This window comes from Corticium candelabrum, chromosome 12, assembly GCF_963422355.1.
Source record: "Corticium candelabrum chromosome 12, ooCorCand1.1, whole genome shotgun sequence".
NCBI lineage: Eukaryota > Metazoa > Porifera > Homoscleromorpha > Homosclerophorida > Plakinidae > Corticium > Corticium candelabrum.
Window position 1 is genome coordinate 2,948,380 of NC_085096.1, and position 24,301 is coordinate 2,972,680.

Consider the following 24,301-nt stretch of genomic DNA (forward strand, 5'->3'; position numbering starts at 1 on the left):
TCGTGATGAACATCTTGCCTGCGTGAAGGCTTACGTAAAAAGTGGAGTTTACGATCATTCTATCAGGACTAAGAACCAAAAGCGACAATTACCAGGTCGGCAGAATCGTTTGCTCTTGAAGGTAAGATCTAGAATCTAAATTATTTGCACTAAACATTATTACATTGTCTACTAATCTAAAAATTTATTCAGCACATTTTTCATTGTTTAATTAATTAATTAATAATGTAATTAATTAATTAATAACTGAAATTTCTTAATTATTGGTGTAATACTCTACTAGGTGGGAAATATTGACTTATATAAATTTTATCTTTTTCACTAGGAGATCAACTGTTTTATGTTGGTGCCAAAAAGAACCAACATAGAGTGGTTCTCTTTACAGAGGACAAAAACTACAAGTCTTCAAGAGTTGCCACGACTCTCCTCATGGAGGACACTTTGGCAGAAGAAAAACTTTACAAAAGATTGAGGAACGATTTTACTGGCTATCAATGACTTTGTATGTTTACGATCAGGTTAGATTAGTGTAAAACTAATCGCTAGGTATTACATATAGTGTACCTGCATGGCGCACTTTCAACTATTGTTTTCAAATGAGACGGAAAACAGATAGACAGACACACAAACAAATCAACAGATTAACATACATACATACATACATTTTTTTGTTACAAGGGCCTACTTGTTACAATCTACCACTATTCACATGTACAGTCACTATATGTACTCTAGTCACTTCAAACTTCAAACTTGCTGCTTGGACAGAACCGAGAGAGAGGCAATTGTATATTAGTTCCTTGCCCAAGAGAACTTATGTATGTGGCTCTCCCGCACTTGAACTCTGACCCAAAGGTCCCGGATGTTACCAATCTCCAACTTCACACTCTAACTAATTGAGCCACATACATACATACATTTTTTGGTTACAAGGACCCTTAGGGCCCAGGTTCGATACTGCAATGACTATACTTGCTATACTCTAAACTTTCTATACTTGCTATACTCTAGACTTACAGCAGTCACTCTATCATGTCACTAGGTGCGTCATACTTGCTGTACTTCATACTTTGTACTTCATACTTGCTGGACAGAACTGACACTCCGGAGAGAGAGGCAAGTGTATGTTAGTTCCTTGCCCAAGGGAACTTATGTATGTGGCCCTCCCACACTCAAGCTCTGACCCAAAGGTCCCGGATGTTGCCAATCTCCAACTGCACACTCTAACCAATTGAGCCACATACATTTTTGTTTGTTTGTACATACGTACATACAAGAGCCCTTAAGGTCCAGGTTCGATACTGCAAGTACAATCTAAACTCAGTTACTATATGTCATCATGTTCTTCTTCATCTTTGCTGCCTGGGAGTGCTGCTGCTGCTGCTGCTACACACACACACCACACACACACACACACACACACACACACACACACACACACACACACACACACACACACACACAAACACACACACACACACACACACACACACACACACACACACACAAACACACACACACACACACACACACACACACACACACACACACACACACACACACACACACACACACACACACACACACACACAGAAAGCGCGTGCGTGCGCAGACACAGACGTTAGCATCAAATGTCATTAAAGCACTCACTCATTTGGTAGTCCACGTCCACTACATAATTTTGCGTGGGGGACACGTTTTGCAGACGGACGGTATTTGTCACGTACTGCCGACAAATTGTGTCCGGGGGGACCCTTTTTAGGGGACACTTTTTGTAGGGGGACACTATTTGTCATGACAGCGGCACATACTTACATGATGAACCCAGACCAATTTAACCTTGCTTGTGCAGACGTTTCTGCTAGAGGTGAGAGCATACTCCACGGCTGTTTGCGCAAGTGCAACTTTTTTGCGTAGGTGTAACCATAATTTAAAATGGTGATAGTCAGGGCCGGATCCAGAGGAGGATTCAGGGGGTTAAAAACCCCTCTTTTCCAATAGGCGTGGTTCACTAATTTCATAAAATTTCATTAGAAAAGAGAAAATTAGTAATGTTATAAATAACTGCCACCAGGTCAACCCCCTCTTTAAAAATTTCTGGATCCGGTCTTGGATAGGCAAACTCTTTGACTGCTTTCCAACGAATGCAATGGGCTTCAGTCCCTAATTGCATTGCAGTTAAAATTAATTCATCTCAAACAACAGACCGTTTCGAACAGATAATCGCCAGAAGCGTCACTAGATGCACTAGACTATACGTACAGCGTCGATGTTTGGCGATTGCAATCAGAGCTCTCCAGGTTTTCCCATGATGTCTTGTCAGATATCCCAAGTCTGTGACTGGTGTACAATTAGCCAGCGAAGTGTGGTTTACGTGTACGCTTGCTATCATTAGCCAAAGAGGAAGCCAAAGCGTAGACCTACGTGTACAAACTAGCTTCTGTTCTACTCTCGTCTCTAAGAATTAATCGTTTGCAGGTGCATTAAAACAGAGGTGTACTACCAGCTAGAAAGTATCAGAGACAGTGGAATGAGTAGGGAGTAAAGATTGGCGTGTACGAAAAAGAATGAATAACACTAATCACGTGATCAAACGCCTTCGTTTTTCTCTCTAATTTCTGAATTGTATACGCAACAGACATGATGTATACATTTTACCAATGCTTACTATTTGGAACTACGTGTATTTAGAATAACTGTAGCAAAACTTGATAGAGTAACAGCTACAGTAACTACACTGTAAAGAAGTATGCTGTAGACCTAGAAGTAATACAAGAAGTAGCTAAATTTAGATGCACATTCTCACGTCTCACACATTAGCACAACGAAAAATACCCAAGAAGGCGTTTACACTGACCTGCATTATGTATTACGTACAACCAAATTTACGGAGAAAAGCGTTTACTAGAGAAATTCTCTACCCCAGAACACCAAAGTTCATACAGATGACGATTCGAAACAGGGCACACAGATGACGAAAGAAAACTTTTCTCTAATATACGTAGTATACATGATATGCACAACAGTTTGGTTCAAACCAATGGCGTAGCGTGGTCCTCAAGTCTAGGGGCAGATAAATTAGACCGCAAACCATGCCCATTTTTCACACGCAGACCCACGCTCATTTTCTACTTTTCTAGCTCACAGTTTGTAAACATCTAGGTAAATAGTATCAATTTTAGGTTACAAATAAACTGTAGGAGTGAACGCCGTCAGTATGCGTCTATAGGAGCGGAAACACTGTTACCGTCCGTGCCAAAAAGGTGTTTATGGCTCGCTGCGATCGTCAAAATTAAATGGCATTTCGATGACAATAGAATTTAGAAGACCAATTCAGTGCAAACGACGTTGACCAATTTTAGCATTTCGTAATCTAGCGAGCACTATAGGTCTAGCTATAGTTTTTCACACACACACACACACACACACACACACACACACACACACACACACAATGGACAAATGTTAAGCCCTCCACGTCTTTCGACGTCGAACTTGAGGTCAGTTGCGGAGATAGCTCCCCCTGTCTCTAGAGACAGGGCCTCCATGCGCTACGTGGAGTCTTGGAGCCAGCGCTACAATCCACCTGGAGCTTGGCCAGAGTCATCCAGGGGCACTGACAATGGCGCAGCTCTGGGACTGGACACCAAGGCCCACACGTACCCGTCTTCTGCATGATGTTGCTGCCAAGCCAGCGGTCTTGTCCACCCCAGTCAATAACCAGGTACTCATTTGTACTCCTAAGTCGAGAGAAGCTAGTTTGGGTGAGTTTCTTGTTCAAGGAAACTGCGACAGTGTCGCCTCCACCAGGAACCCTCATCACGGAATACAAGATTCCCGGATGTCATCACCAACGCTCTACCATCTGCTCCACCACCCCCCCCCCCCCACACACACACACACAACTACACACAACTATACATGGACGCTCGTAGCTCTGAAGCGAGTAGAACACGGCTTCATTTACTAGTTAAGTTAATTGATAGAATACACCTGCAGCACATGTGGAGGAAGGATACCAGTAGAGTGCAAGCAAATCATTAGGTAGCGGAGCTGCAGGAGATTCCATTCTCCGGTCAATCGGGTTGTCGACCGTAATACAAAGTTTTACGGCATGCTCTCGCACATGCGTATTAACCGAGAACACGCGCCTTACGGCAGTGAACGCGGTCATTACTTTGACGGATCTGTTCGCCTCAAGCTTGATTCTAGTCGAAGCGTCTGCGATGCGAGGTGTTGTTTTACCTGTTACTCTAGCCATGGGATTGGAACATGGCCCAAGTCTTACCATGTCTTAAGTTACGTCATCACGCGGGTTTGTGGGTTGATCATGCCTTGCTTTTTTATACGTGGGGCCTTTGAGCTTTTGTTTCAACTAGTGCAATAGTTGTAGAAAGGCGTTGCGTTGAGAACTCTCAAAGTCCCCAAGATTTGACTTCACAACTGCGACGATAAAATCCATTTTGTCCGTGGCCATGCACACTGGTTTGTTGTGAAATGTTTCTCTCATCCAACGTGTCTGTTTTATGCTACTGTGATCTAGCCCAGCAAGGAATTTTCTGTCATGAGTTCTAGAAACTTTCTAGCCTGCACGTACACAATGGCGGATCCAGAGATACTTTTGCCGGGGGGGGGGGGGGGGAGTCACAACATTTATGACTATATTCGACAGGCGCATTACATAGTAAACGCTATGCTGTAATTTTGTACACATTATAATTATACATACTCTAAATCACAGCTAAGAAACTATGCCTATTCTGGCTGATGGCAGTCAGGCATTGCCAAGACCTTCTACTTCTTCCTCTTCCGCACAGTCAGACTCTGTGGCACTATCAGACTCTTCATCCAATAAAGTAGTGGGCAATATCATTTTGCGAGGCTTTTCCGGGCAAATTGACTAACAATGTCAGCAACTTTAATGTTGATTTCTCAATGGACATACATCAATGCTAGAGATGTCATTTGTTTCTGTGTTATCGTACACTGAGAAGTTGGACAGTTTGAGTCTAGCTTAGTAGAAAAGTTGGGAGTGTAAACCCAGACACAGTCTGGGCTTATTGCGAGGTCAACGGCCGGGGGGGGGGGGGCGGCACGTGCCCTCAGTGTCCCTACTAGATCCGCCACTGGTACATGCGTGAAATAGTTAGGGCAATGGAATGCGTACAAATTACGTGCTAGTGTATCATTCTGGACTCTCTTTGTGCGCAGTAGGCAGTAGAAGTTGCAAGCAGCGATCGAGAACTCAATCCTCCTGTCAAGTCGATTATCATGAGACGCGGCGGACTGCGGTCTAGACTACGAGTAGCCTAGATGTGAGCGTGGTGTTCCAAACGCTCTTAGATTTCACGTGGTAAATTACTAGCAATGCAGCTACTGTAGAAACAGAACCGTGGAAACGATCGCTACGCACTCAAACATCAGAATGACTAGAAATTCCCGTCACAACTCCCGGATAGGGTGGTGCACTCACTACTGTTCTCATTAGGGATGATCTAGACTCGACCATCACTTAATCCGGGGAATAACAAGTCCAACACAAAACGGCTTTTCCCAACGCGTTACTGCAACTGTGACAGTAGTGACTCTATAGTTTAAGACTTGGAGCATGCGTAGTACAAGGTATGCTAAAAGCACAAAACAGCAAGTAACGTTGGTAGCTGTGTTGAGTTGCGTTACTAGAGACTATCATACAACTGAAAACATTACATGGTGTCAGGATGAAACGACTCAACCATCAGCATAAATGTCGTTCTGCGACCGCAACCTCACAGGAGCATGGCACAAATGTGAGCAGCAATTTCGTTTCTACTCTCAGGCGTCAGAATTAGACATAAAGTCACCCGCTACGCAGACGGCCATACTTCTTCATGTTGCTGGGCCTGAAGCCCAAGAGATCTACCAGACGTTCGTGTTCCCGCCACAAGAAGCAGAGCAACCTGATCCTAGACACGATGTCAACTCTGGACTACAGAAATTCAAGATATATTGCAACCCCAGGCACAACACCGTATATGAAAGGCACATATTCTGGTCTACAGACCAGTTAAAAGGTGAAGCAGTAGATCAATGGGTTACCGAGCTAAAAGTAAAGGCGGCGTTGTGCGAATTCGGTGACCAACGCGATCTTCTAATACGCGATAAGATCGCGTTTGACGTCCACAACGAACGCGTGAAAGAGAGATTATTACGAGAATCAGACCTTACTTAATCAATCCAAAACCAGGTAAGCGGCATGCAAGTATGGCGAAGGCTTGACCCACTTCGACCGCGCCCCATCTACGGAAAGACGCTTTCAGCGTGTCACAAGAGGAACCATCGGGCCAAATTCTGTCGAATTCCAGGTCAAAGATGCAGATGAAGCAGCAGTAACAAGAATGAAGAGCTACTGATTTCACCTATATTCATAGGACATATCCGGTACACGACAAAATGGACGGAACACGATCTGGAATGTACGCAGATTAATTTCAAGCTGGACATCGAGTCCGAGGCAAACATCTTGCCTTTTAAGGTATACAGAGTTCTCGAGACAAAATTGCACCCAACCAGCAAGATTCTTACTGCAGCTGGTGATGGTCAAATCTACCCAGAGGCACAATTCAGGTCAGTTGTTTAGTCAGCAGAAACAAGGCGAGCTGCAGGAAGAGGCTCACGTTTTATGTTATTGACGACAACCTAGCCATCCTTGGAAGAACAGCGTGCCAGGACTTAGATCTCAACAGGCGTGTGGACAATGTGGTGCTTGTGGATATACAACCAGGTCACACCAGACAGCAACTTATCGAGCAGAACAAGGATGTGTTTAAAGGAATAGGAAGGTATAACAAAGCGTATGACATCCAGCTTCAAGCAGACGCTATTCCGGTGGTACAGCATCCGCGAGTCATACCATATGCAAAGAGAACGAAACTCCAACAGACGTTGGCAAAACTGCAGCAACAAGGTATTACACAAGACGTCAAAGGCTGGACGGACTGGCTTCACAATCTCGTGATAAAAAAAAGAGAAGAAGGAAAACGTAAGGATCTGTCTGGATCCCAGACCGCTCAATAAGTCATCAAAAGGGAGAGACACCAAATACCAACAATGGCAGATGTCCAAGCCCGACTGGCTGGCAAAGTGGTATTCACAGTAGTCGACATGAAAGATGCCTTCTGGCACGCAAAAAGACACCACATACCCCACGATACCGAAAGGTCGCCCACTAAGCAATTCTATGTAGACCTTCATACAGCGGGGAAGAAAAGACCATCGCAACCATGTCCGACTACGCGATATCGAAAGCTGCCAACGAAAAAACACTATGTTGACGTAGGCAAGACGTTGTCCAATAGCTTAGTAGTGCAAAAGTGTTGCAATATCTGTTGTTGTAGGTGTAGTATTTGTTGTTGTAGGTGCAATCTCCTATGCGATACATAGTTACATACTTTGTAGTGTCGATAGATACAATGAGCTAGAGTATAGTCTCCCCCTTCCAGCTACTTCCACACAACTAGGTAACCAAAACTCGACCCAACATACCTTCTAGATCGAAAGTGACAGCTCCAAGAGATCAATCGATCTATCCGAGATATTTGGAACACACTATATATTCCAACCTCGCTTTCGGGCATAAATCCTTGTTCTTGTAGTTTTCGACGAGGAGCTACAAATTCTTTCTTGTTTGCTGTAGAGCAAATACCGTTAGTCTTGCTAGCACACACTCGCTCCAATCTACCCTTGGTTGTGTCTACAGGCTCGCTGTATCTCTCCTTGCCGGCGATCTCTTGTGCGACAAAGTCTTTCAGTATTGTGCTATCCACCGAATTCGTTGCCTATACGACGACGATACATCTATGTCGTTTCTGGCTTGTAGACGCAATGGGATCTCCGCTTCTAGATTTTCCACCAATACGTGATCCAACCGTTTCTAGAACATTGTCGAGACTATCCATATCTAGACCTACTAGTCTGTGTGGCGGTAGATAGCCATACTTTTCTACAGCCGACACATCCACTCCACAGTCTAGCATGCCTTGCAGACTAGAGATTGGTTTTGGACGTATCGCCGGCATCTCCTCGTCATCCACCACATGTGTATTTTCTACTCTAAAGACCTAGGGATAGGTGTTGGACCTCTACTACCCACTAACATCCCATCGTCGGCCACTATGTGTATTTGTTGCTATCGCTTTTCCAGAAAACATTTCCAAGTTGCACGTTTTTCGAAGTAGGAGGAAAGCTATGTATATGGCTACATATTTTTCGATGGAACCTATTGTCCAATATCCTTTGTTTGCGACCCAACAGCTCTTGTCAACCCAATATCTAGGTCTTTTGCCTTGACCTGTGCTGGTAGTGTCCTAGAGGTAGATCCAAGAGATGTTTGGTGTCTACCACTCCCACCTCGTTTTCGAAACACACTCACGACTCTGTACTTTCGGATGAATAGACACAAATTCTTGGTCTTCCGCAGAGCAAAGATATCTGGTCTTGCTCGTGCATGTCCGACCGACTTGTTTCCTCTAGACTTTCGCCGACGTCTGCCGGCAAGTCTGGTCGATAGTATTTCCACGACAGCCTCTTGCCTCAGTCTACAATCCATCGAACTCGGTGTCGATAAGACGATAGTACTTCTATCTCGTTCCAATATTGCAAAGAAAAGACGGCTATGTATAGGACTACGAAGTTTTCGATGGAACCTTGTCTATCCAATTAGCTTCCATCGAATCCATTCCACTCTTGTTTAAAGGCGCGTGGAAATGGAATCTCTCGATAGCAAGATTCATGTGTTTGTCGACCAACATGGTTCTCTCCGCCAGAGCTCGGAGGAATGGTTTCGACTGCGTAGAAATATGGCGGAGGAACCAAAGTGGCTGCTCTATTGCGCTAAAGTCCCTATGGCTATGTCGGACAATTGCTTAGAGACAAGAGCGGGATCGAACCGAGACCTCGCTTTTGGTGAGGAAAGGTCTTCGAACCTGTGTCGGAACGATTGGTCGAAATAGATTATGGAACCGCGTATAGGGGTGGCCAGATCTATATATTTGATCTGGGAATGTAGGGTATAGCCTCGACTTGTACTTCGTAGTATCGTCGACGAAACGCGGCAAAGGTTGGAGAATCCATACCACGCAGTGGATCCACCATCGGAGGCTTCCCAAAATACTGTCCTGCTCGAGTACAAGGCTCCATATCGAAGGCGTCCCAACAGGTGCATCCCTCGGTACTACAAACCCCAGATCTGGATGGGACTGGATCTGTCGCCCACCGCAAGCTTCGGCTTGTATGCGTGTGGAAGTCTATCGCCTCTGCGCTCTGGACCAACTCGGGCCGACACCGTGCTACAATACAGCCTTCCACGGTTGGGCCTCCCCGGTAGCCTGGAGTTGTATGGTGGTGGTGAGATGTCCCAGACTTAACGTCTGTAGACTTTGGAGATGTCGCGAGCGATGTATTCCACACAGTCATGGAAGACATCGTCCGAGGTGTCTACGGTACCATGTCGAGTATTTGGAGCATGTTTTGACCGACGGTATAGAGGCAACGCGACATCTCTCGAGGATGCTCTTGTTGTACATACCGTAGCTTTGTGTAGAAAATCTGTTTTGGGATACATTCCTTAGAGGGCCATGGAGGTGTACTATCTATTTAACGAACTCAAACAAGATTTCCTCCAAGAGTGCATATAAATAAATAAATAAATAAATTAATAAATACATAAATAATAAAACAAATACATAATAAATAAATTAAATAATAAATACATAAATAAATAAAATGAATACATAATAAATTAATTAATAAATACATAAATAAATAAATACATAAATAAATAAAATAAATACATAATAAATTATTAATAAATAAATAAATATATAAATAAATACATACATAAATAAATATAATAAATAAATAAATACATAAAAAGATAAATAAATATAATAAATAAATACATAAATAAATAAATATAATAAATACATAATAAATAAATTAATTAACAAATACATAAGTAAATAAATAAATCCATAAATAAATATAATAAGTACATAATAAATTAATTAATTATTAAATATATAAATATATAAATAAATAAATACAAAATAAATAAAATAAATACATAATAAATAAATCAATTAATAAATACATAAATAGATACATAAATACATAAATAAATAAATAAATTAATTAATAAATTAATTAATAAATATATAAATAAATACATAAATAAATATAATAAATACATAATAAATAAATAAATAAATAAATACATAATTAAATATATAAGTATAATAAATACATAAGAAATAAATTAATAAATAAACAAATACATAAATAAATAAATAAATACATAAATAAAGAAAACAAATACATAATAAATAAATCAATTAATTAATACATATATAAATAAATAAATACATAAACAAATAAATAAATAAATACATTATAATTAATAAATACATAAATACATAAATAAATAAATTGATTAACTTAATTGGCGTAGGCTACATCTTGTAGACGTCAACTTATAAACCTAGCAGAGGAGAAACGTTCTGTCGTGGGAGTGTGTTGAGGGGCCACGTTTGAGTACACGTGTATATGATACGTGGGTTGAATAGGCAACTCACAAGTGGCTTATCTGTGGTAGTACAAGTCAAGCAGCAACAGTAAAGTCTTTCAAGCCAACCCCCAAAGTCTTCAAATAAAAAAACAATGCATACACCTCAATCCTGCTGCTTCCTTGCATACTGACAAATCAGCAATAACGGCTAACATAATTTACCAACTCGTGACCAAATGCCTGGCTGGCTTGTGCTCTAAGCCCAACTCGACACATTGCCTTAATCAGTGATTGTCGTATGGCTTTGTCACATAGTGCGTTAGTCCATTTTTCCAATGCAACTCGTGCTTGCAAGAACAGCTGCCTGTATTCTCCTTGTATCGCCGCTATCTCTGACGTTGAGAAAACCGAGGGTTGGAGGACACAAACAAGCTCCTGCCAACGCGCAGCACAAGTACGAGCTACAATCACAATCTCCTGATCAGTGCATTTGCGGTTTGCTCCCGATTCTAACTTCCACTGTAGCGTTTCTCCCGATATCTCATCTTTCTGCCATTTCTGCCATGGAGCTTTCTCTTGGTTATCAGACACCTGTACATCAAGGTGTACTTACAACAGATCAATGACAATAACAACGTCTTAACGTACAATACGATTCAGGTGACTATCTGTCGGTCGAGGAGTAATCGATGCTGTACTGTTTGTACCAATTATGACGTTTCTTTGACCCAGATGGTATTCTAGAGAAGCAGCAGCTTCAAACAACTGATCACCATCTGTACACACACACGCGCACGCACACACACACACACACACACACACACACACACACACACACACACAAACACACACACACACACACACACACACACACACACACACACACACACACATACGCAAAACAGGCTTCATTGCTGCCTTGTGACGATTTTCAACAGATATGCCAAGATTATTCATTGCTCCGACATCTGCATCTGGCAATGGCATTTTAGCTGTAGCAGAAACGTTGCTGCTGCTAATAGCAACATCTTGGTTCGCACTCGCAGAATGTCGAACAGCCATTTGACTCATAATTCCATCCAACATAGTGACAATCTCTATTAGCCACAACCTATCAAACGTTTGCATTAATAATATTCTGAGTTTAGTACCTCTAAAGTATAGCCTGCAGTCAGGTTGACCATCCCAGCAACGTACAATAATGTCTTTATATCCCTGTATACAGTCATCATCACGCAGTACAGGTCTCTGGCCAGCCAAAACATTTACTCGTATGACGTCAAAAGGAAGATCAACTAGAGATAGCAACAATTGTCAATATATTGATATTAATGAAACCAAACATGTAACACCATAAAGTTTACTCATTTCTTTCAGCTGCCAAAGAACAATTGCATATCTATAATATGATAGCTGGAACCCCTTCCTAACGAACAGCAGTTGTCATGAATAAGACTTACGAGTAAACATCGAGTTTCATTTCCTTCCCCTTCTTGACTGTTCCATCAAATACTTCAGGTGCAATAAATGCTACTGTTCCTTTCGCGTTGCCTGTTGACGTTTGTGTTGAAATATCTCGTAATTTTGCCAGCCCAAAATCAATGATCTAAAAGTCAGATATGACTTTACTTCTGACTAGTAGACAAGACTAGTCTCGTTCCCATGCAGACTCACGTGAGCCTGTCAGTGTCCGGTTCCTGTATGACAATTTTAGCCTCCTGTGGACTCACCACGCCTACTTTCACACACTAACTTCACTAAGAGTCACCCCACATCATATCCTTGGCACTCCACGTAACTAAATACTACCTATGTCACAAACTCAATTAGCATATATCTATCTAATGTGTGACCAGCATCACGCCCAAGCCTGCAAACAGCGCATGATGACTCTCCACGGTGAGTAATTCACCAAGTTCACGCTCTCCAAATTCTCAAGACGACTTCAGCATGTGGAAAGGTGAGTGTATTCCTAAGTTATTGTCCTACTCGTGTAGACTGGCAAGCCTACCAAGTCTAGCTACAGTGATCCAGACTTCGCGTGTAGTTCACTCCTTGTTTCGTCGTACATCGGCTATCTGCACGGCTCTTGCTAGTGCACAGACGCTATTGTAATGGCCAGTAGGGCACGCAATGGCAACAAAAGACACATTGAGGTGGAATTGCAGTCCCCTCTTCGTGTTTTCAATTACAATGGCTATCGGGAGGGTAAACTTGAAGTCCCAGGGTCATCCTAGGGGACAAGACATCTTTGTCTGTACAAACGAGTGAACTAACACAAAGTCCAGATCGCTGTAAGTAGATTTTGCAGGCTCGCCAGTCTACACGAGTAGGACAATAACTTAGGAATACACTCACCTTTCCACATGCTGAAGTTGTCTTGAGAATTTGGAGAGTGTGAACTTGGTGAATCACTCACCATGGAGAGTCACCATGCGCTGTTTAGAGGCTTGGGAGTGATACAAAATCTGCTGGTCACACATTAGATAGATATAAGCCAATTGAATTTGTGACATAGGTAGTATTTAGTTATGTGGGATGCCACGACTATGACGTGAGGTGACACTTAGTGAAGTAAGTGTGTGAAAGTAGGCGCGGTGAGTTCAGACTCAAAAAAGGCTGAAAGTGTCATACGGGAATCGGACACTGCCAAGCTCATGTAAGTCTGCTTGGGAACGAGGCTAGACAAGACAAATCGTATCTCACTTTACAGCTGTAGTTGTTACCCACTAACACATTCGCTGTCTTCAAATCTCTGTGAATAATCGGTGTTGGCAGACTGTGTAAATAGTCCATTCCTTTGGCAATTTCTAGAGCCATGCGAATGCGACAGTCCCATTGTTTGATAATTGGGTGATTGTTTTCCTCAGAAAACAACATTTCTTCCAGAGTCCCATACTCCACATATTCCATAACAATCGCGTGATGTCCAGGGTCGATGCACAAGCCCAAGAAACGGATCACATACGGGCAATCAGTGAGACCTTGCAGTATATTTGCTTCACGAATAAAATCCCCCAGGTCACTGCAAACACAAACGGCACACGTAAAGTAGACGGTTTCGCGACATCTCGTATGTCTACCTTTTTCTGAGTCTGTGCGGAGTGGCCAAAACTTTGACAGCCACTACTTCACTTGAGTTCGTCAAACAACATCGATAGACGACGCCGAACCTTCCAGAACCGAGATAATCGTCCTCCTCGTCGTAAACAATCTCATGTCGTTTCAATATCCTTGGCTGATCGTCGACGGACATCTGCGTCTTAACACCCGGATAACAAATCCCGGATAATGAATAACATTGGGACCACTGCCACCACCACCGTGACCAGTCTACTAAGCCTCGTCCACACAGGCCTGCTTTTCGCTTGTACGTTTTTTTCCACGTCTTACTATGCCTAAACGAAAAGTTGCCGAATGCGTTCACGTGACCCACTACAGGAATAAGGGGGCGTGGTGACGAGTCTGGATATGGAGATTGTCGTTTCCATGGCAATTGTACAAAGAGTGGCACAGTACCCCTCAGAAGTGGCACAGAATCACTGTGTGTGTGTGTGTGTGTGTGTGTGTGTGTGTGTGTGTGTGTGTGTGTGTGTGTGTGTGTGTGTGTGTGTGTGTGTGTGTGTGTGTGTGTGTGAGTGCGTGTGCCCGTGCGTGCGTACACGGTCATATGGATAGACAGACAGGTGCAAGCAGCACATAAAATTTACAAAAGAGAAACCTAGAAAAAATGATGTCAGTGTGCGGTGAGTAAATTGTTCAGCAAACTAACAAAAATATCAAGTCAACTGATTTAAAGGAGGGCGTCGCGTAATAGGGGCTAGAGGGGGTTAAGTCCCACCACTTTTCGGGCGGGGTTTCCTTTTTCAACATCAATACAGGAGCCGAAGTCTCAGCAGCGAGTCAGCCCCACCCCTTTTTGCGCTCACACGACGCCCCTGTTTGAAGAGAAGGAAGTGATATGAATATTTAGCATGTTTGTGTGAAAGGTTCATTAATTAATATTTATGCCTAGTTTGTTATTAAAAATTATAATAATTCAACTGGAATGCAAGCGACCACGCATAATTCAATATTTCTGTTGCCAAGATGTACTGGAAATCAGTTAACAATTTTTCCGGACGGTTTGGCATCTCATATATCTGTATGGTTGTATCAAGTTTCAAACTTGTTAGAGATCAATGTGTATGCTGGCTGAATTATGGTGACACAATTTCGATCCACTCTCCCAGATACACCTAGCTAGCCCGTCTATATCAATAATAGTAAGTTACTTAGTGCATCAGTTGATGGTGAAAGAACTTGTATTTAATATCAACCAAAAGCGTGCAAGAATAGCCACAGCTCTATGATGTCACATGACAAGTGTAAGCACTAATACAGTTAGACCACAAATACAGGATAACAATGCCAAAGTCTAAACTAGTAAAATGTTAGTTGCACAGTTGTCTGAGCAATAAAAATGAAATGCCAAGCAGCTGTGCTTGCTAAATTGCGATTACTAGGTAAATAAATTGTAAATGGTTCAATTAGGAAAGATATACAAAGATAGAGGTTTTGTCAACTTCACCAAATGGACTAAATGAGAGTGACATTAGCTATTTCATCCATCTTACCCATTACCATTCGTTTAGGAGGACATGTTCTATACTCGGCTGTCTCACGAATACCACTAATAACATGACGGGCTTCTGCTGCTGTTGGTCGCGTGGCAGGATCATTTCTCACCAAGTGTTTACATAAAGCCCGAACATTTATCTGACGGATCATTACGACTCGATCTATCCTTCGGCGACGATCTGGAACGACAGCAGTGAAGAGCTCACATATGGTCACACCCGCACTGTACATGTCGGTCTTGTTGCTTTTTGGTGAAGTTGGAACATCAAATCTCTCAGGAGGTGTGTATTCTGGACTGAGCAGACCAGCTGAAAGTGAAGCATCTTGAAAACGACTAGCTCCTAGATCACCCAGTTTGGCTCTCATCGTTGCTGCAACAAGGATGTTCCTTGGACAGATATCACCTTGAAGAATCTCCCTAAGTTGCTATGATAACACAACAAAGTAATGCAAACTACAACAACAGAATTTGTGTTAATGTGTAGCTCTGTTTATATTTCCAATGCATCTCTGTAATTTCATTTGTCTAATGACCGATTCCTTCCTATTTTTGAATGCATTCATACTATTAACAAATTTGCTGATTATATATCTATCTATCTATCTATCTATCTATCTATCTATATATATATATATATATATATGTATATATATATATATATATATATATATATATATATATATATATATATATATATATATATATATGTAGCTGTCACAGTACAAACAGATGTCTCAATATTATATTCTACTTGGCGAAAGTGATAGATAGACGTGACAATGATCTCGAGAGAGCGGAGGAGTTAAACTGTCTGTCTCTTATAAAGCCAACTTGCCTGCATGCTAGGTTGCTTGTCTGTATTTCTTCCTCTGTTTGTCTGTTTGTCTGTCTTTCTGTTTAAACTCATCTAGGTTTCAGATGACCAGCTCAACTTTTTCTTTGACTATTGGCCTTTAAATATTTCTAAAAATAAGAGCTCATACTCTTCCTATTTATGGTTCTTACCATAGAGTGAATATAATCGAGTCCACACAAAGAATCATGTGTCATGTGCAACATCTCCTTGACATGCATCAATCACAGCAGACATAGAGCCGTTATGTAATTCCATGACAATCCATGCCTTCTTCTCTTCTAACTCCAAAGTGACACCACAAACATCAATTATGTTTGGATGATGTATTTTCCATCCTATAGATGCTTCTTGTTCCACAAGTAGAGCGTAGCGTTGAACATCAACCAAACCATCATCCAATATTTTGACAGCAACAGGACAGCCACGCCAATATTCAACTCTAACATCTAAATCACATTAATAAATTAAGCTTTACTAAAATTGTGTACTAGAGTAATGTCAGTATTATAATTGTGCATCTCACATCCATATGATCCACATCCAAGTTCTGTGCCAGTCAATTGAATGTCATGTAAAGGAATGAGAACTTCAGCTCGTTTTTCTTCCCTGTATCGTTCAATTACTGCATCAACATCACTCAGTAACTCTCTAATGTTGGCATTGTATCTAGTAGTTGATGAAGATATTCGCTCTCTTCACATATTTTCACAATTTGTGTTTGAGCTTCATCGAGATTCTTCTGAACGTTGTCTTTGTCTTCTTGTAACCTTTGCAAGAGTTCTTCTTTCTCTCTTCTCTCTTTAGTAAACGCACGTTCTCTTTGCAGCTGATCGTCTCGCCGTAACTCTTCTAAACTAGAGTTTTGTTGTCTCAATAGTTTATTTTCCTCATCTTTTGCTGAACCATCTTTTGTCAGTTGTTCTATCTTGTGAATCAGCTCTTGTACTAGTAACTGCTCATCACCCTTTCCCACCTGTACGTGTTGTCTTGGAGTTTCTCTCAACTGCTCAATTATCTTATCTTTTGCTGAACCGTCTTGTGTCAATTGTTCTATCTGTTGCCTCAACTGTTGTACTAATTGCTCATCATCGCTTCCCACCTGTTGTCTTGGAGATTGTCGTATAGGTGTTGTGGTCTGTGCAAGAAAGAAAATATTTTAAATAAGTTATTATGTACAGTGTGAAATGTGTAAAATAAGTTCTCGCTTTGATCGAACATCACGCAATTCATTGGTTCGGACACACAAGTTTTAGTTATCTTGTTTCTTTCCTGATAATCACTAACATGAATTACTTTGTCTTGGTAGAAAACTCTGTCATGAACATTTGGCTGTAGGTCCCATTCGAACTCCAATCGAACATTCTAGCCTGCCTTTAATTAATCTGCATTATGCAGTAATCAAATATTGCACTCACCTAATTTCCGAAAGAAACTTGGCTCCTGATTCCATTCAACATAACTACAATCTCTAGTAACAACATTACAAGCACATGTACACTTTTTGCACTGACAATAATAAATACAATATTTGACCTTTGAAACGAAGCCTGCAATCAGGTTGTCTCCCAGCAACGTTCCATGATCTCTTTATATCCCTCTAGATAATCATTATCACTTAGTCGAGGTTTCTGACCAACCATAACATTTACTCGTATGACGAGAGGAGAAAGGGTAACTAAAATACCAGCAATTGTTAATTAATTAATATATTAATACTATGAAAACAAAACATCGTACAATCATAGATCGGTTTCATTTCTTTCAGTTGCCAAAGAATCATTGAATATCTATAATACAATTGATATTTCTAAGAATCAGCCACTGTGTGTGTGTGTGTGTGTGTGTGTGTGTGTGTGTGTGTGTGTGTGTGTGTGTGTGTGTGTGTGTGTGTGTGTGTGTGTGTGTGTGTTGCTGTGCGTGCGTGTGTGTGGTGCTGTGGTGTGTGCGCGTGCGTGTGTGTGTGTGTGTGTGTGTGTGTGTGTGTGTGTGTGTGTGTGCGCGCTTGCGTGTGTGTGTGCGCGTGCGTGTGTGTGTGCGCGTGCGTGTGTGTGGTGCTGTGCGTGAGTGTGTGTGTGTGTGTGTGTGTGTGTGTGTGTGTGTGTGTGTGTGTGTGTGCGCGCGCGCGCGCGTGTATTTAGGTATGCTTGTATATGATGGACTTTCGAGTAAACGTCAACTTTAATCTCCTTCCCCATTTCAAGTTTTTCGTCAAAAATTTTAGGTGCGGTAAATGCTACTGTCCCTTTGTAGCTGTTTGTTGATTGTTTTGAAGAAATCTCACGTAGTTTTGCAAGTCCAAAATCAATGATCTATAAAGTCAGTATATAGATTGAGAGATAAGATCGAAAAGTTCCAGCAAACACACTATAGACCTCCATACCTTGGGAATTTGTAATCTTGTCTTCAATTAGTCTTATTTAGTTTATTCAAAAGATTGTCAATGCAAATGCATGCTTGCAAGCAATTCTTGCCAATATTCCATCTACTTCAACAAGTGCTTTCTTTTCTGCTGTCACAGACCTTAGTTCTGTCGAGATGCCCAGTGCAAATGCTGGGCCCAGTGCGAATGCTGGCACTTTGCGACACTTAGGGTGCGTTCGAATACTAGCTCTAGAACTGGAATTGTTGCAACTGTCACGCCCTAAATGCAAAATTCCCGAAGGTTGCCAAAGTGCAATGGTGGGTACAGATGCTGAGGCCGTTGTGGACCTTTTTCTTGGTTATAATGAACATTTTTGGCGACCATCGGCTTGGCAAACACGAGAAGGAGCGACGTTTGGAACTGATTACAGTGACCTTCTTGGCGCGAGCAGCTCCAAAAAACCGAAAGCGATAGCACTGCTGATGTTCGAACAGACTACAACAGGACCTGCCTTGCTCGGGCGAAACTGTCTTAACCAGATCAGATTGGACTGGCACGGAATCCACATTGTTAGGAATTCAAGTTTTACTCTTCAGAGTATTCTGGACAAACACCGAACCTTAATCGCTCCAGGTTTGGGTTGCATGCGTATTTTAGCCTCTATTAGTTTGAAGCCAGGAACAGTGCCAAAGTTCTGCAAGTACAGATCCGTAACGTATGCGTTATGCGAGGCAGTTGAAGAAGAGTTGGACAGATTACAACGAGACAGTGTCATAGACAAAGTGGATGTGAGTGAATGGGGAACCCACTGGTGTGCGCTAAAGAGACAGACGGCTCTATTAGGTTATGTGGGGATTACAAGGTTACTCTGAACCAATGCATACAGCTAGACCAGTACCCCCTACCGAAAGCAGTGGGCCTTTTTCATCAATTATCTGATGGCAAGAAATTTACTATGCTGGATTTATCCCACGCTTATCAGCAGATCCCTTTAACGGAGGACTCTAAGGAATACACCACCATTAATACCCACAAAGGCCTTTATCCCTACCTACGAATGCCATTCGGCATTGCCTGTGCACCGGCTAAGTTCCAGAAAGCTATTGATCAAGTTCTGCTGGGCCTGAAGAAAGTTGGGGCATATATGGAGACGTCATTGTCACGGGAGCAACTAGAGAACAACACCTTATAAAACTCGAGGCGGTACTGAACCGTTTTGAAGAACAGGGTATACGGCGGAATAAGTGTCACTTTCTGCAGCCATAAGTAGAATTCCTTGGCCACCGCATTGACAAAGACGAAGTACACGTCTTAGAAACCAAGGTGGAGGCAATCCGAAACTGTCCACAACCTGAAAATGTCATCCAATTACAGTTAGTTCCTGGAATGGTAAACTACCATAATCGATACATTCCAAATCTATCGTCTCTCCTACAGCCTCTCACAGCCTTATTACAAAAAGGCGAGAAATGGGTGTGGTCAGCGGCTTGTGAACGAGCATTTCAGTTAGTCAAAAAAAAGCTAACAAGCGCTTCTGTTTTGGCTTTCTATGATCCACGTTTGCCACTACGGGTTGCAGCAGATGCATCAGCATATGGCATAGGTGCAGTGTCGACACAGATTATGCCTCAGGGTCAGGAACGGCCGGTTGATTTGCCTCGCGCACCATGAAATCTGCAAAACGAAACTATTCTCAACTAGAGCGAGAATCTTTAGCTGCCAGCTATGCCGTTAATAAATTTCATCAATACGTCTATGGAAGATACTTCGTCTTGATTACTGACCAGCAACCATTGATGACCATCCTTAGCCCCAGTAAAGGCATACCCTTCATGGAAGCGGCACGGTTGCAGAGGAGGGCCATCACTGTGACCTCATACTCGTACACCATACAGTTCAAATATTCAAAGGACAATGCCTCCGCAGATGCTTTGTTTCGGCTTCCCTGCATATCAAATACCAAGGAATAACCTGAGGCTACTTTTTACCTCAGAGAGTTTGATAACCTCCCAGTCACAGCGAAACAGTTAGCAACGGGTACCCGTCGTGATCCAACCTTGGCAAAAGTTCTGCACTGGACCAGATTTGGATGGCCTTCTCACTGCTCTGATACAGACGCCAAGCCTTACCTTAACCGGAAACATGAATTGTAAGTGGCACAGGATTGCTTACTATGAGGCACAAGAGTGATTATAACTGTCAGCTTTCGTTACCGGTTACTGGAAGAGGTGCACGCACAACACGTTAGTGCCAGTCGCATGAAAGCCCTAGCAAGGAGTCATTTCTGGTGGCCACATTTGGACAACGATATTCAATCAGGAGCACGCTCCTGTGCCAGCTGCAAAAAGCATCAGGATATGCTAGCTTCAGCACCACTACATTACTGGAAGTGACCAGCTACCCTTTGGTATCGTGTTCATATTGACTTCGTTGAGATCAATAATACTCATTTCCTGCCCCTCACTGATGCGCATTCAAAATGGCTAGAGGTAGCGCATATGCCTTCAACAACAAATGCCACAGCTACCATTCACACTTTGCGGAACATATTTTCTACTCACGGTCTACCAGTCCACCTGGTCTCTGACAATGGGCCACCATTCACCTCAGCAGAGCTTAAAACATTTATGAAACAAAAGGGCATCTACCATATCCGCACACCACCTTTTCACCCCGCGTCAAACGGGGCAGCCGAGAAGGCGGTACAGACATTCAAGAGGGCTCTTCAGAAGGACACAGCAACAGTACCATTAAAGCACAAACTAGCAAATTTCCTCCTCAGTTATCGAACTACTCCTCATTCAGCAACAGGCCAAGCTCCATGCATCATGTTAATGCATCGATCTATCCAGACAAGATTAGATCTCGTCTATCCAAGTCTTACAGACGTGATCTCCCGTCATCAAAAATCTCAATGTCCTTCCCATGACAATAGCCAGCCTTTGCGGAGGTTTGCTGTTGGGGATACGGTTTTGGCTCGAGACTATCGCACAAATCAGGCCAAGTGGTCCGAAGAAACTATGACGCAAGTATTGGGCCCACTTACGTCTGAGGTCTATCTACCTGATACGCAACTGAAGTGGAAACGCCACACCGACCAACTGGTACATTGCCCTAGCTCGACTGCTAGTCCCACCAATACAACGGACTCTCTGGTGTCTTTCCCGTCAGTTGCCTGTCGTCAGGATCAACTCACCGTCTTACAGTTCCTACTTGAAACTCACTTTCTACGTCGGTCATCGATCAACAAACTTCGGTTACTCCTATGGCTGCATCCACAACCACAGATTTCGGAAGACACCAGAGTCGCCTCAGACTCAGCAGAAACAACGGCCGACAGTAACTCATCTACTGCGATCACCTCAATTCTCGGAAGAAATCCAGTTAGTCCTATTGCAACATCCTCCTTATGTCGGTCCACCAGATTATCCCGACCGCCTGAAAGACTTGACTTATATTTTTTTGCATTGTTGTGCTGTGATGGTTTACGACTCTTAGTCTCTGGTGAAGTCTTCCTCCCTTTTATTTAAGGGGGGAAGTATGGTGTAGTGTTGCGCATGCGTTGTGCAGGTAGTTGTAATACAGTTATTCGATATACAGTCTACGTTACTACACCAGACATATCCTTTTCTATGATCAGAAGCGCTAGACTATCTACTTTTGTCCCATGCCAGCCCTAACTTAGCCTAGGGTAGGTCTTCAGTCTTTCAAACATGAAAACGAACGTTCACATGACGCGGTAGAGACACCTAGTATCAACACAATTGTAGCACTTTGAGCAAGTCTACGAAAGTTTCCTTCACTAGCAAGAGATGATATATCACGTCTGAGAAAAAGTTTACTTCCTGTTTGCTCTCTAGCTAAATAACGTGTTGCAGGCTCCGCCTGACATGACACCATTTCATGACTAGGAGCTGGTTCACAATACAAGACTGTTGCAATTGTTAGAATTATATGTGGTAATAGATATATTCATATACCATGCATATGTACTGTGCTCATCAGCAATGGCTGCTCACACCTGAGATTGATTATTTTTGGGGGAGAGGGAGGTTTCCTTCTCCTTAAAGCGGAAATTGCAAGGGATCGTCCTAGAGCGGAAGTCGTCGAAGAACCACTCCGCCCCTTCCAATCAGCAGCACGCGCTGGAATGAGAAACGACTCCCTACTGTGTTGAGCTATGAATAGGCCAGGCGTTTCACAAGAGTCCCTGCTGCGTACTTCGCACAAGGCGGTTTCATTTTTCGTCCTTGCTGCGCTCATTTTTCATTCTTGCTGCGTTCATTTTTCGTTCTTTCCGCGTTCAATTCCGCGTTCAACTCAGCCAAATATAATCAAAAATAGTAACTTGAAAATAGAAAAATTAAAAATAAAACATAAAAATGAAAAATAAAGATATGAAAAATAAAAATTTGGTTTCCAAATTATTTTTTAGTAAAATGATTTGAAACCTTTGACAAGAAATTAAAAAAATAAAAATAAAATTAAAATTAAAATTTGAAAGTTAAAAATTGAAATTTGAAAATGAAAAATTGAAATGGCGGGAAAGGTCACGGACCCGGAGCCCTAGTGTATTCTAATTGGCTATGGTAGGCAGTACCAAACCCAGTTCTAGACTCCAATGTCTGTTCAATTACTTGAGAGCACGTGGGAACTGCGGTTAGATATGAACTTACGTTCAAAGGTTCAACCAAGGCTTCGACTATCTAAGCTTGCTAGTTTTACTTAGCAATCCATAGTTCAAAGTACGTCCCCGTCAGCTATCAAGTAGTGGCTTTGAAGTCATCTGACCCCTGGTGTAAACGAAAGAGGAAGGAAGGCCAAACGCAGGAAGTTACCAATTGTGTCGTACTAAAGAATCAATCACGGTATTCATTAACGGATCTGGTAGCTCCTCCTTGTGAGCTTTCCAATGATGTTGGAATCAACCTGCTAGGACGTCCGCTTCAGGTGATACGGTTTTCCCCCACGTCCTCTCCAATTATCGAACAGACTTTAGTATACGAACACAGCCACAGTGAACGCGAACAGAGTGTAGACCTTCCGCCAAGGGTCGACGTTATAGGCCAAACGCAGCCCAAATACTCCCTGAACTAAGCGTCCTTAGAATGTGCATGATTTCACCAAACAGCCAGACTGGAAACATTCACAAAACACCAACTCGAAATTTCCTAGACAAGCTGTCAAACCCACACCTGCATGCATACACCCACAACAGGAGGCCATGCATCAAGTGTTCTCTCCCCAAAATGGAACAAACACAATGTGAGAGTCGTCACATCATGGGGAAACACTGATTACGTGCTCCAGTGGCAACAATCTATACATACTTGTTTGTCAGTTGGTAAGGTGTCGTGAGACGTTTGACCGCCGCTGTTTCGTTAGAGTTCGCCAACTGACATCGATAGACGACGCCAAAGCCTCCGGCACCGAGAAAGTCGGAACTGCCCTCTGTCTCGCTGTACACAATTTCCTTTCGTCCGAATATCTTCGGCTCACTGCGCATGAAGGCGTATACGTACCCGTCTTCCTGGTTCATTGCGACCAAGAAAGAAGGTAGCGACAAATATCTATGCAATCAATTAAGACCAATTAGAGCAGTATCCGGAGATATGCGCTAGGCTGCTGGCTTCGCTCGCTAACGGTAAATCCGTACAGTACTAACCAAGTTGGGTATCTGGGCGCTATATCAGAACAAAATTGACAGACGTACGTTTAAAAACTGCTGGGACGGGTTTCAAGAATTTTGTCGACCAAGTGAAGCATTTTTGCGCGCCATCAGCTAACACGAGCCTTACTGACGCAATCACGTTCCCGGAAATGGTCTCTCTGTTGTTTCCGTGCTCCAACAATGGTGGAAACTGCGGCATGTGGTATGTTAGTGGTAGGTTACCTATGAGTATAATCAACAGTTTAGTG

At 42.5% G+C, this 24,301-nt stretch overlaps 3 protein-coding genes across 4 annotated transcripts; all 3 read right to left on the reverse strand.

The window, feature by feature from the left end:
• Positions 1–10,580: 10,580 nt before the first annotated feature.
• On the reverse strand, positions 10,581–13,919 carry LOC134187891 (probable serine/threonine-protein kinase DDB_G0271682). Of its 2 annotated transcripts, none has more exons than XM_062656063.1 (8): positions 13,627–13,919; positions 13,250–13,568; positions 12,004–12,149; positions 11,908–11,942; positions 11,695–11,838; positions 11,440–11,640; positions 11,192–11,283; positions 10,581–11,134 (listed from the first exon to the last, which is right to left on the reverse strand). In XM_062656063.1, exons 1-8 carry the CDS (start codon positions 13,797–13,799, stop codon positions 10,739–10,741), a joined length of 1,506 nt encoding a protein of 501 aa, XP_062512047.1. In that variant the 5' UTR covers positions 13,800–13,919; the 3' UTR covers positions 10,581–10,738. The 2 variants fall into 2 exon arrangements, with proteins under 2 accessions (XP_062512047.1, XP_062512046.1); XM_062656062.1 differs by having other exon boundaries at positions 11,896–11,942; positions 13,627–13,918.
• A 923-nt stretch (positions 13,920–14,842) lies between these two features.
• On the reverse strand, positions 14,843–16,600 carry LOC134188159 (uncharacterized). Its single transcript, XM_062656356.1, has 3 exons — positions 16,544–16,600; positions 16,170–16,466; positions 14,843–15,589 (listed from the first exon to the last, which is right to left on the reverse strand). The coding sequence occupies exons 2-3, from the start codon at positions 16,236–16,238 to the stop codon at positions 15,122–15,124; spliced, it is 537 nt and encodes a 178-aa protein (XP_062512340.1). The 5' UTR covers positions 16,239–16,466; positions 16,544–16,600; the 3' UTR covers positions 14,843–15,121.
• Positions 16,601–16,624: 24 nt separating this feature from the next.
• On the reverse strand, positions 16,625–17,238 carry LOC134188349 (uncharacterized). Its single transcript, XM_062656544.1, has 2 exons — positions 17,197–17,238; positions 16,625–17,155 (listed from the first exon to the last, which is right to left on the reverse strand). Exons 1-2 carry the CDS (start codon positions 17,236–17,238, stop codon positions 16,658–16,660), a joined length of 540 nt encoding a protein of 179 aa, XP_062512528.1. The 3' UTR covers positions 16,625–16,657.
• Between the last annotated feature and the right edge of the window lie 7,063 nt (positions 17,239–24,301).

Excerpts from the sequence above, each read along its gene's own strand:
- LOC134187891 (XM_062656062.1), bottom strand. The coding sequence starts at position 13,799 with ATGTCCGTCGACGATCAGCCAAGGATATTGAAACGACATGAGATTGTT. Across the intron at positions 11,943-12,003 it reads ATGAAACTCGATGTTTACTC|ATATGCAATTGTTCTTTGGC; the intron begins GTAAGTCTTATT and ends ATCATATTATAG. Across the intron at positions 11,839-11,895 it reads AGAAATGAGTAAACTTTATG|TTGATCTTCCTTTTGACGTC; the intron begins GTGTTACATGTT and ends TGCTATCTCTAG.
- LOC134188159 (XM_062656356.1), bottom strand. The coding sequence starts at position 16,238 with ATGCATGTCAAGGAGATGTTGCACATGACACATGATTCTTTGTGTGGA. Across the intron at positions 15,590-16,169 it reads TCGATTATATTCACTCTATG|CAACTTAGGGAGATTCTTCA; the intron begins GTAAGAACCATA and ends GTGTTATCATAG.
- LOC134188349 (XM_062656544.1), bottom strand. The coding sequence starts at position 17,238 with ATGTTCGATCAAAGCGAGAACTTATTTTACACATTTCACACT. Across the intron at positions 17,156-17,196 it reads TATTTTACACATTTCACACT|ACCACAACACCTATACGACA; the intron begins GTACATAATAAC and ends TTTCTTGCACAG.